A 12,109-nucleotide genomic window follows, 5' to 3' on the forward strand; every position below is an offset into this window, starting at 1 on the left:
ATGGCCGTTCATACAATAAGGAGACAAAAAACTCCTGGAAGGAATGTTAGTTGCTTGGTTTCACAGGAGTCAAGGAATAGGATTTCTGAGAAAATAAAAAGGCAGGCAAAGCAACTGATTGAGCCCAAGGTCCCCTGCATCCTTTCAGAAGCCCAAAGACCTGGCGATACAAGAACGCTCTCTCAGCCTTAATCAAAGCCACTGCTCTCTGAGGACATCAGACGGCCTTGCACAAAGCACTCTCCTTTGAGTTGGCCTGTCTTACTCCACACTTCAGTGACAACTCTTGTTGAGTTTAGACATTAATTTTTTCACTCTGATTGCCCCCAGTCCACGTTTTGTATAGATTATGACCAAATTCTGTTTCTAGGCATCTACCTCAACATATGTGATCCAACAAAACTTGAGTACTCTAAAATTCTAACTGCACTGAAGTCAGACAGAGAAGGAGAAACATTGCACGACATCTCATATATGCAGACTCTAAGAAGAAATGATACAAAATGAACTTATTTACAAGACATAAACAGACATACAAGTCTAGGGAACAAACTATGGTTGCTGGGGAGGATGTGGGGACACCAGGAATGGGGGAAGGGATAGTTAGGGAGTTGGGGATTGACATGTGTGCAGCGCTATATTTAACATGGATAACCAACAAGGACTTACTGCAGAGCACAGGGAACTCTGCTCAATGTTACGTGGCAGCCTGGATGGGAGGGGAGTGTGGGGGAAAATGGATACATGCATATGTATGGCTGAGTCCCTTTGCTGTCCACCTGAAACTATCACATTGTTAGTCAGCTATATTTCAATATAAAATAAAGTTTTAAAAAAGCCTTAATGTGTGTACACATTTTGGCTCAGTGATTTCACTTTTAGGAAATTATGTAAAAAAAACCCTGAGATTTATATAAAAAGCATCAGTTTTTATTAACTCTGTCAACTAACAACAGCAAAAAATAGGTAAAGAACTTGAATAGATATTTATCCAAACAAGACATATGCTCATCATCAATAATCACTAGGGAAATGCAAGTCAAAAACTATAATCAGGTACCACCTCACACCTGTTAGGATGGCTACTGTCAAAATATCAGAAAATAACAAGTGTTGGCAAGGAAGTGGAGAAATTAGAATGTTTGTACACTGTTGGTAAGAATCTGAAATGGTACAGCTACTCTGCAAAACAGGATGAAGGTATCTCATAAAATTAAAAACCAAATTACCCTATAATCCAGCAATTCCATTTCTGGGTATACCTGAAAGAACTGAAGACAAGATCACAAAGAAATATCTGTATATTTATGCTTATCACATCACTATTCACAACAGCCAAAAAGTGGAGACAATCCAAGTGGCCACTGATAGAAGAATGAATAAATAAAATGTGGTATATACATACAATGGAACACCATTTAGCTTTAAAAAGGATATTCTGACATATGCTACAACGTAGATGAACCCTGAGGACATTATGCTAAGTAAAACAAGTCAGTCACAAAAAGAGAAACACTGTATGATTCCACTTTAAGGTACGTGGAATAGTTAAAATCATAGAAACAGAAAGTAGAGTGGTGGTTGCCAGGACCTGGAACAAGGCAAAAAGGGAGAGTGGTTGTTAAATGGGTATAGAGTTTCAGTTCTACAAGATGGAAAAACCTATGGAAATGGATAGTGATGATGGTTGTAAAACATTACGAATGTATTTAATACCACTGAACTGCACACTTGGAAATCTTAAAGATGGTAAATTTTGTTATGTATACTTCATCACAATAAAAAGACTTAAGAAATAAAATAACCAAAAAATAATATATAAATAAATAAAGTCTAACTCTGTAAATTTGTCCACATACATTCCCAACATGACATATGATTACTCTCAAATTATGGAAATGATTGTGTGTTAAAATATTTAAATGTAACCCTATTAATAACTAGTAAGGAATGAAAAATGAATTAGAAATTATTTCAATTATTGAGTACGTTATATATTATTTCATTTCACATTTACAATCAGCTCTATGAGGTACCATTATCTCTGTTCTACATGGAAAGGAACCTACACTCCAAACAATGAGATGGCTGGCCCAAAGTCCCCAGACAGTAGGGACAGCAGTGAGGTTCTAACCCAGGTTTGGTCTGACTTCACAGCCCAGTCTCTCCACGAAACCATGCTGCTTCCTTCGAGCAGATTTAAACGAGTGAGAAAAGTTGATAAATGCTGAATCACTCAACTTTGTACAAATGAGTCTGAGTACATTTTAACTTTATTTTCAGGAGTGGTCCAATAAGGCTGTACTTGGTCAATACTATGGACATAATCTAGAGTCTATGGAGTATCTTAAAGAACATTTCTAAATACCCACACACATACACACAGCATTAGAAATGATTTAAAAACTCAGACCTTAGCTTGAAAACAATGAATTACAGTTAATTTTTATTGTTCTTTAAAAATGAACTTTCTAAAATATTAGTAAACCTCATTTTTAGCTCTGTTTTGAATTGCTGATACCAGTGAAGTAATCTTTTTCTTCTTTGAATCTTTTCCTCTAAATTTATAGTCTTTTCTTTTTCTAAGATAGCAGGAAGTTCCTTCCAGTTCTTAATAAAGATGAAAGGAGCATTCATGGACTTGAGTAACTGCAGAGGAGCATTCAGGTACGCAGATGAATTTCCACAGCTGCCAGCAGTCATTACATCTTCCACTACAGGAACAGAGCCATAGGAGCAAGCCTCATATATTCTGTAACACTCCGTGTTTACTCCTGCTGGGCACAAGGTGAGATCACTCTGAAGCAGAGCATCTTGATAATTCTTAAGGCTTTCATTTGTTTCTTGAGGCTGCCACCTAGAAAATCAGAAAAATAACTGTAGTTTTCACTTTACTAAGCATATCTTTGTGGAAGAAAATATTTTATCTTTTAATGTTGGTTACAGGAAATGGTAAATACATTATAGAGATGGCAGGCAGAAAAGACGAATCAAGTCTTGCCCAAACAGATTTCTTGAAGATGTTTAAGAATTTGAGAAGTTTGTAGTTGTACACTTAAAATCTAGTGATCATACAGTTTCTGAATGAATGTTATACCAGCCAAAATTTTGTGAGTGCTAGGTCTTCTCTCTCTACTTCACCCTCCAAATTCCTGCCCTTATGGAGCTTATATCTCAGTTCAAGTGGTAGAGACAGGTAGTAACCAGGTCAAGCCAATTATTTAGAAGGTGTTAAGTACTGTGTGGAAAAACAGAGCAGAGAGAGGAGGGAGTTTCTGGTAGGGTAGTATTACAACTGTAAATAGGTGATGGGGGAGCATCTCACTCAGGGGCATCTGAATTTGGAGCCAGAGATGAGGGAGCAAACCATGCAGATATCTGGGGAGAGAACAGAAGGCAGAGCAGGCATAAAGGCCATGAGATGGTACATGCCTGGCATTTTCAAGGGACAGCAAGGAAGCCAGGGTGGCTGAAGGGGAGAGGTGCAGAAAATGGAGTCAGAATACCCTATCATGTAGTTTCGATCAGAGGGGTAACTGACCTCATCTATGTTTTAGCAAAATCAGTTTGGCTATTGTGTTGAGAACAGACCATATGGGGCAAGGGTAGAAACTGAGAGACTAGTTGGAGAGCTAGACGTTTTCTCCTATTTTCTCAGGGAAATAAGCAATAGGGTTATAAGGTAAGAGCAGCTGGGTAGAGAAAAGAGGGTATGAAATGGCCTTCCAGGAAAGTGGGAGAACACATGGAAAACAGAAACGGATGACTGCCAGACATTCAAGGTCAGATATTTCAAGTGAGATCAGTCAGTACCTTTCTCCAAGTGTGGCTGCACAGGTGGAGGTATGGAGCAGGCAACAGAGCTGGATTTAACCAGTCAGGATTTGCTAGATTAAGAAACAAAGAAGCTGGATGTCTATGCAGTCATGATTGATTATGAAGTTTAAGTGGGGTAAATAAGAAAGTAAAGATTAGGTGAGCGAAGGACAATGGAAAGGTAGTAGGGACAAGGACCTGTAAGTCCCAACTAAATTGCTGAAATCAGATTATTACAGGCAATGAGCGGGAATGTCAGAAAAAGATGGTCACAGAGAGAATTGCTGGAACTTGAGATCCTGCAGTACGTGTAATCATGAGGGCTAGAAAACGACCATGACAGTGAATGACTGAAGGCGAGTGGAGACCCAAATCACTGGAGAAGAGGAAGTAAAGGAAGGGCAGGACCAAGGCTATGGAAAGACCATCCATGTGGCCTTGGGGATCACTAAGAATGAGGCTGGAGAAATGTCGGAGAGAATGAGACTGTATCAGGAACTAGACTCTTCAAAGAATTAAGGAGATAAACCCAAGGTTTATATGATTTCTTTATAAAGGAGCTATTTTGTAAATTAATTTTTATTGGAATATTGTTGATTTACAATGTTAATTTCTGCTATATAGCAATAAGTCATTTATATACATAAACATATATCCACTCTTTTTGAGATTCTTTTCTCATATAGGTCATTATAGAGTACTGGGTAGAGTTGTGTGCTATATAGTAGACTCTTATTAGTTATCTATTTTATTTATAGTAGGGTGTATAAGTCAATCTCCCAATTTATTTCTCTCCATTATGATTTCAAAGAGAAAGAGTAGTGAATACTTTCATCTCTGGTATGAGATTCAAAACTGATATTGTTTTAGGGAGGGAAAAGGGAAAGAGATCTGGAAGGAGCAATGAGAAGCAAGGAGGACTTCTACTCTACCTCCTGGTTCAATGGTAGCAAAGGAATATCAAGAGTAAGCCTGTTTCTACAATCAACTTTCATATCTTGCCCTCACTCATTCCATTCCAGGCACAGTGTCCCTTGTTCCTCACACATGTGGCACTGATTTGCATTTCCCTGATGTATCCATGTTGAGCATATTTTCATGTGCCTGTTGGCCATCTGCATTTCCTCTTTGGAAAAATGTCTTTTTAGTTCTGCCCATTTTTTTAACTTGGCCATTTGCTTTCTTTGGTATTGAGTTGGATGAGCTATACATATATACATATATGTATATATATACATACATATATATGTATATATATGATATTAACCCTTTAGGTTTTTTTGTTGTTGTTGTTGCTGTTGTTCTATTGATGGTTTCCTTTGCTGTGCAAAAGCTTTTAAGTTTAATTAGGTTCCCATTTGTTTATTTTTGTTTTCTTTGCTTTAGAAAACAGATCTGAAAAAAAAATTGCTGTTATTTATGTCAAAGAGAATTATACCTATGTTTTCATCTAGTTTTACAGTATCTGTTCTTTATATTTAGGTCTTCAATCCATTTTGAGTTTATTTTTTTATACTGTGTTAGAGAATGTTTTAATTTCATTTTTCACATGTACCTGTCCAATTTTCCCACCATCAGTTATTGAAGAAACTGTCTTTTCTCTCTGTATATTCTTGCCTCCTTTGTCACAGCTTAACTGACCATAGTGTGTGGATTTATTTCTGAGCTCTCTATTCTGCTCCACTGCTCTACGTGTCTGTTTTTGTGCTAGTATCACACTGTATTGATGACTGTAGTATGGTTTGAAGTACGGTCTGAAGTTAGGGAGCATGATTCCTCCAAATCATTCTTCTTTCCTAAGATTTTTTTTCCTTTGGCTATTTGGGGTCTTTGTGTTTCCAAACATTTTTAAATGGTTTGTTCTAATTCTGTGAAAAATGCCATTGATATTTTGATGGATTGATTGCCTTGAATCTGTAGATTGCCTTGAGTAGTATGGCCACTTTAACAGTATTGATTCTTTTACTGCGAGAACAAGATGAACAAGATATATCTTTCCCTCTGTTTATGTTGTCTTCAATTTCTTTCATCAGTGTTTCATAGCTTTCTGAGCATAGGTCTTTTCCCTTCTTAGGTAGGTTTATTCCTAGGTAGTTTATTTGATAAGATAGTAACTTCTCTTTCTAATAGTACACTAATTGTTAGTATATAGAAATGCAACCAATTTCTATATGTTAATTTTGTATCTTGCAACTTTACAAAACTCACTGATGAGCTCTAGTAGTTTTCTGGTGGTGTCTTTAGGATTTTCTATGTATAGTATCACGTCATCTGAAAACAGTGCCAGTTTTCCTTCTTCCTTTCCAATCTGGATTCCATTTCTTTTTCTTCTCTGATTGCTGTGGCCAAGACTTCTGAAACTGTGCTGAATAAAAGTGGTGAGACTGGGCATCCTTGTCTTGCTACTGGTTTGTTGTATATGGCCTTTATTATGTTGAGGCAAGTTCCCTCTATGCCCACTTTCTAGATAGTTTTATAAATGAATGTTGAACTTTATCAAAAGTTTTTTCATGGGGAAACAGTGGAAACAGTGTCAGACTTTATTTTTTTGGGCTCCAAAATCACTGCAGATGGTGACTGCAGCCATGAAATTAAAAGACGCTTACTCCTTGGAAGAAAAGTTATGACCAACCTAGACAGTATATTCAAAAGCAGAGATATTACTTTGCTGACTAAGGTCTGTCCAGTCAAGGCAATGGTTTTTCCAGTAGTCATGTATGGATGTGAGAGTTGGACTGTGAAGAAGGCTGAGTGCCAAAGAATTGATGCTTTTGAACTGTGGTGTTGGAGAAGACTCTTGAGAGTCCCTTGGACTGCAAGGAGATCCAACCAGTCCATTCTGAAGGAGATCAGCCCTGGGATTTCTTTGGAAGGAATGATGCTGAAGCTGAAACTCCAGTACTTTGGCCACCTCATGCGAAGAGTTGACTCATTGGAAAAGACTCTGATGCTGGGAGGGATTGGGGGCAGGAGGAGAAGGGGACAACAGAGGATGAGATGGCTGGATGGCATCACTGACTCAATGGACATGAGTCTGAGTGAACTCCGGGAGTTGGTGATGGACAGGGAGGCTTGGCGTGCTGCAATTCATGGGGTCGCAAAGAGTCGGACACGACTGAGCGACTGAACTGATGGAGAAGATCATATGGTTTTTATTCTTCACTTTGCTAATGTGGTGTATCACATAGGGTAGAATGAGTTTGAAAGTGTTTTTCCCTCTGCAATTAAAAAAAAATAGTTTGAGGACAGATGTCAACTCCTCCTTAAATGTTTGGTAGAATTTACCTGTGAAGCCATCTGGTGCTGGACTTCTGTTTGTTGGAAGTGTTTAAATTACTGATTCAATTTAATTATTGGTAATCAGTTTGTTCACACTTTCTATTTCTTTCTGGTTCAGTTTTGGGAGAGTCTACCTTTCTAAGAATTTGTCCTTGTCTCCCAGGTTGTCCGCTGTATTGGCATATAGTTGTACATAGTAGTCTCTTATGATCCCTTGTATTTTTGCAATGTTGGCTGAAACTTTTTCTTTTCATTTCTGATTTTATTGATTTGGGTGCTCTTCATTTTTTTTTTTTCTTTAAGAGTCTTGTTAAAGGTTTATACATTTGGGTTTACCTTTTCAAAGAACCACCTTTTTTTAAATCACTTTAAGTTGCTGATCTCTTACCTTCAAATGAATTTTAAAAACCCTGCATTTGTACTCTTCTCCCCTCACAACTGTTTTTGATATCATATTTTACATCTAATTGTTTTGTATATCCCTTAAATGCTTATTATGGATATAGATGATTTTACTACTTTTGTCTTTTAACCTCCCTACTAACTTCATGTGTGGATGGTTTCCCACCTTTACTGTATGTTTGTCTTTACTTTTTCACTTTGTAAGTTTCTTCTTTCTTGCGGCCTTTTCTTTTTTCACCTAGAGAAGCTCCTTTAACATTTGTTTTAAGGCTGGTTTGGTGGTGCTATACTCTTTTGGCTTTTGCTTCTCAGTAAAACTTTTGATCACTCCATCAAATTTGAATGAGAACTTTACTGGGTAGAGTATTCTTGGTTGTAGTCAAGTCATGCTTTCTAGAACACAGTATCTGCTCCAATTAATGTATTTCTAGACGTAAAAGGACATTTTTTAAAAAAGGCATTACTTCTCTGATGACACTGCTTTACACATGAAACTTCATTTAAAAATAAAATAAATGATCTCCAAATTTCTTCCTTCAGTCCATGAACACCTGTTTCATGATTACCATGTAAAAGATGGAAGAAAGTTAACCCTATTAAATCCATCCATCCATCCATCCATTCCCCACTTGTCCTGGCCTACTTTATGCAAGGTCCTATGTTAGATCTCGGGGTTCAAAGAATGGCCTCTGTCCTCATGGTGATGCCAGGTTCCTGAAGCTGTGATGCATATGGCATGCCAGTCTTGGAACAATGAACTGGTTTGCTGAACATCTCAGAGATGAACCTAAGATTCTTATTGTCATCCACAATCTCCTGTGTTCAAGTCTGACTAACAAATATTATTGAGGAAACCTAACAATTGACATGTGCATATGACAGTTACCAGTGTTTGTCTTCAAGATGGACTATGGGAGATGCTCTCTATTTTTAATGTATACAACACTGTTTCATCACAGCTTTAATTATTAATGTATCTTCTCGAGAAAGGCTGGTATTAATGGAGTTAGAAATGTCTGTGGCAATCTGTAGTGTCACATAAAGCAACTCTCAGACTGGAAACATGATGGATGAATCAAGTAAACATAGCACTTACTGTTCTCTTGCTGAAACCCAGCAAAGGTTATCATTCCCATCCTGTTTCAAAATTTTCATTAGTGCTTGTCTGGATGAATTTTCATAAACAGTTCCTACAAAATTACACAAGTATGGCCTTTCATTATGTAGCATTGACCAATTCACCTCCACCACAGGAAAATTCCTGTATCTGTAAAAGTAAGTACACATGAGTTAATATATGACAAGAGGATTGGCAAAATTTCCATAATCTAACATCTTAGGTAGCATGATGATGTAGAAAAGAGAGATTTAAAATAAGATTTTTTAAATCTCAAGTTATAATTTTCCATGCTTACTTTGGAAAAGTTCCTCAATCTACTGACTTAAAAAAAACAGTCTCACTTTGACATCCTTTACAAAGTTGCTACAGAAATTATGCACCTAAGTGCTTTGTTTTTTATATTCTTCAACTTCTATTACTGATCTGAAGTTATAAGACAGGAAGAACTTAAGACCTTCAAAGTATAAAGAATCTTCTATATTCATAATAATCATGATTTAAAAAAAATTATTGGAGTATAGTTGCTTTACAATGTTTTGTTAGTTTCTGTTGTACAGCAAAGTGAACCAGCCATACGAATACATATATCCCCTCTTTTTAAGCTTTCCTTCCTATTTAGGTCACCACAGAGCACTGAGTAGAGTTCCCTGTGCTGCACGTTAGGGTCTCATTAGTTATCTATTTTATACAGTGAATATGTGTCAATCCTAATCTTCCATCCATCCTACCCCTCCTTCCCGCTTCGTATCCATAAGTTACCCATATGTCTGTTCTCTACATCTGTGTCTCTATTTCTGCTTTGCAAGTAAGTTCATCTGTACTATGTTTCTAGGTTCCACATATAAGCAATATTATATGATATTTGTTTTTCTCTTTTTGACTTCACTCCATATGACAGTCTCTAGATCATTCACATCTCTGCAAATGGCACTATTTTGTTTCTTTTTATTGCTATAACAAAGAACTCCAATTCCAAAAGCTTTTCAAGTAGATTTTTAAAAAACCCAAAATCTTATATCCCACACAGGAGAGGCCTGTTGCAACTGGCTCATTCTTATGGGCATTTGGGAATAAGAGGCAACAAATTATGTACCTGAACTACAACCTTCACATTAGAGCAAAGCTTAATATAACAGTTAGGTCTATAATGGTCTCCTCAATCTCAGCATTACTGCCCTTTGGGGTGGGATAATTCTTTGCTGTGGAGGCTGTCCTCTATACGGAAAGATATTGAGCAGCACCCCTGGCCTCTATCCACCAGATGCCAGTATCGCCTCCTCTCTCCACTTGTAACAGTCAAATGTATCTCCAGACATTGCCAAATGTCTCCTAGGGGGAGGGCAAAATTGCACCTGGTTGAGAACCACTGGTCTATAAGAAAGATATTTGTCCAACAGTACCAGAATTACAATAAGTTTCCCTCCTGTACTATATGAATAGGTGATGTAGTATACTATAAAGAAATAATTTTTTTGTTTCAAAACATTCTACTGAAAGGATAGATTTTTCAGAGCATCTTAAACCTGGCTATACCTAGCAAACCTTTTGTCTGCTTCTTCTCTACCCTAAACCTGTTGTGTCAGAATCTGGACATGGAAGGCCAAAGAATATGTTTTGTTCCCTGGTGACATTTGTGTAGCCAACTGGGCAGCAGTCAAAGGTCACATCTTGTAACCCGTGATAAAATAATGGAAGATGAATATCTGATTCAAGTACCACATTAGTTAGCTATTTCATAATTCATCCATTTGACATACATTTATTGAGTGCCTACTCTGTGTATGTACTGTTTTAGGCTCTACAGATAAAGTAGTGCAAAAAGGAGACAAAAATCTCTGCTATCAGGAAGTTTATGTACTAGTGGCAACTTGAAGTCAACTTATTGTTACTCAAAGGCCCTGTATTAACAGAATGATAAAAAATAAGTTTCCGATTTTAAAGGAAGGCCTCATATATATTACATATTATTTAACTAACCTTCCTTTTAATAGAAAGATAGATTGGTAGCTCAGTGGTAAAGAATCTTCCTGCCAATGCAGGAGACATGGGTTCAATCCCTAATTTGGGAATATAGCCTGGAGAAGGAAATGGAACCCATTCCAGTATTCTTGCCTGGGAAATCCCACAGACAGAGGAATCTGGTGGGCTACAGTAAATGGAGTCACAAAAAAGTCAGACACAATTTAGTGACTAAACAACAACAACAAGATAGACCCCAAAACCCCCAAATAATATATCAATTAATTTGGGGGAGAGGGCTTCCAAGGTGGGGAAGTGGTAAATAATTCGCCTGCCAATGCAGAAGGTTCTAGAGATGTGTGTTTGATCCCTGGATCAGGAAGATCCCTTGGAGTAGGAAATGGCAACCCACTCTAGTATTCTTGCCTGGAAAATTCCATGGACAGAGGAGCCTGGTGGGATACAGTACAGGGGGTTGCAAAGCATCAGACATGACTGAGCACATGCAAGAGGTCTGTGCAAACTCAACCAGTCTCAGTGTCAGATCTGAGTATATTATAATCCCCCTAAACCGAAGGGTCAGGGTGCTCTCAACGTAACACTTGATCTAAAGTAAGGATTTAAGAAAACTATCTATATAATAGTTATATAGATATAGATGAAGAGATTCTATAACTGTTTTTAGAAAATCTGTCTCTCTGCCATCCACTGCTAAACATCTCTTTAAGGCACTACTGATCAATTTGAAAATTTACTATGCCTTGGGGTTCTAAAATACAAAAATGTAACTTATCTGGTCTCCTCATCAAAGTCTAAAATACTCAAAATATCAACTATTATTACCAAGGCATGAGGCCAAACCACATTTCTGCCCAAAGAAAAGGGTACACATGGCTTCAAGGAGCTCAGAAGAACTACATTTATCACAAATCTAAAACACAATCTTCCTGGTACAGAGATTCAGGTCTTAGAGCCTGGAAACATGTAAAAATAATTTGTACTTACGTTGCTACTCCTAAAGGCCACTGGAAAACATCCATGTCATTAATCCAGGGGCTGTCATATATTATGAAAAGTTGTTCCACAGAGCCTCCATTTCTTTTGAGGAACTGGTTTATCCATTCATTATTACAATGTTCATTTCCTAGCAAAACAACAGCAAGATGCTGGAGTTTTTGAGTTTGCACTAAATTCTGTGCATAAAGTAACCACTGGGTGGCATAAAAGACCTTCGCCTTTTCTCTTCCATTTAGAACCAGGACCACATTGTTCACATCAACAGAGAAGTACCCTGGGACCACAGCCGGACCAGTGATGAAGCTGTTAAAAACAAAAGAAAAACAAGAGACAAACAAGAACAGAACAAAACTGTTTGGTACCACAAGTTCTATGTCATTTTATGTAAAATATACAATGAGACTTAACCCATATTCTTCCTAGAAACAATTTCTATAATACCTTTTTTGAACACGTTTGGATGGTGGGACAGAGATGTAGATTAATGGCAAGTTTTGGTTGTAGACAGATTAATTA

At 37.4% G+C, this 12,109-nt stretch overlaps 1 protein-coding gene across 2 annotated transcripts in view; it reads right to left on the minus strand.

Moving 5' to 3' along the window:
* Window positions 1-908: 908 nt before the first annotated feature.
* Window positions 909-12,109, minus strand: part of RXYLT1 (ribitol xylosyltransferase 1) — a 28,564-nt gene continuing 17,363 nt past the window's right edge. The window contains exons 4-6 of one of the 2 annotated variants that reach the window (XM_069584752.1): window positions 11,582-11,896; window positions 8,594-8,764; window positions 909-2,857 (exon numbers count right to left, since the gene is read on the minus strand). In XM_069584752.1, the coding sequence (XP_069440853.1) occupies window positions 2,440-2,857; window positions 8,594-8,764; window positions 11,582-11,896 (904 nt within the window). In that variant the 3' untranslated portion in view covers window positions 909-2,439. The remainder of the gene's footprint in view (window positions 2,858-8,593; window positions 8,765-11,581; window positions 11,897-12,109) is intronic. The other variant, XM_069584753.1, reaches the window with a different exon arrangement.

This window comes from Ovis canadensis, chromosome 3, assembly GCF_042477335.2.
Source record: "Ovis canadensis isolate MfBH-ARS-UI-01 breed Bighorn chromosome 3, ARS-UI_OviCan_v2, whole genome shotgun sequence".
Classification (NCBI taxonomy): domain Eukaryota; kingdom Metazoa; phylum Chordata; class Mammalia; order Artiodactyla; family Bovidae; genus Ovis; species Ovis canadensis.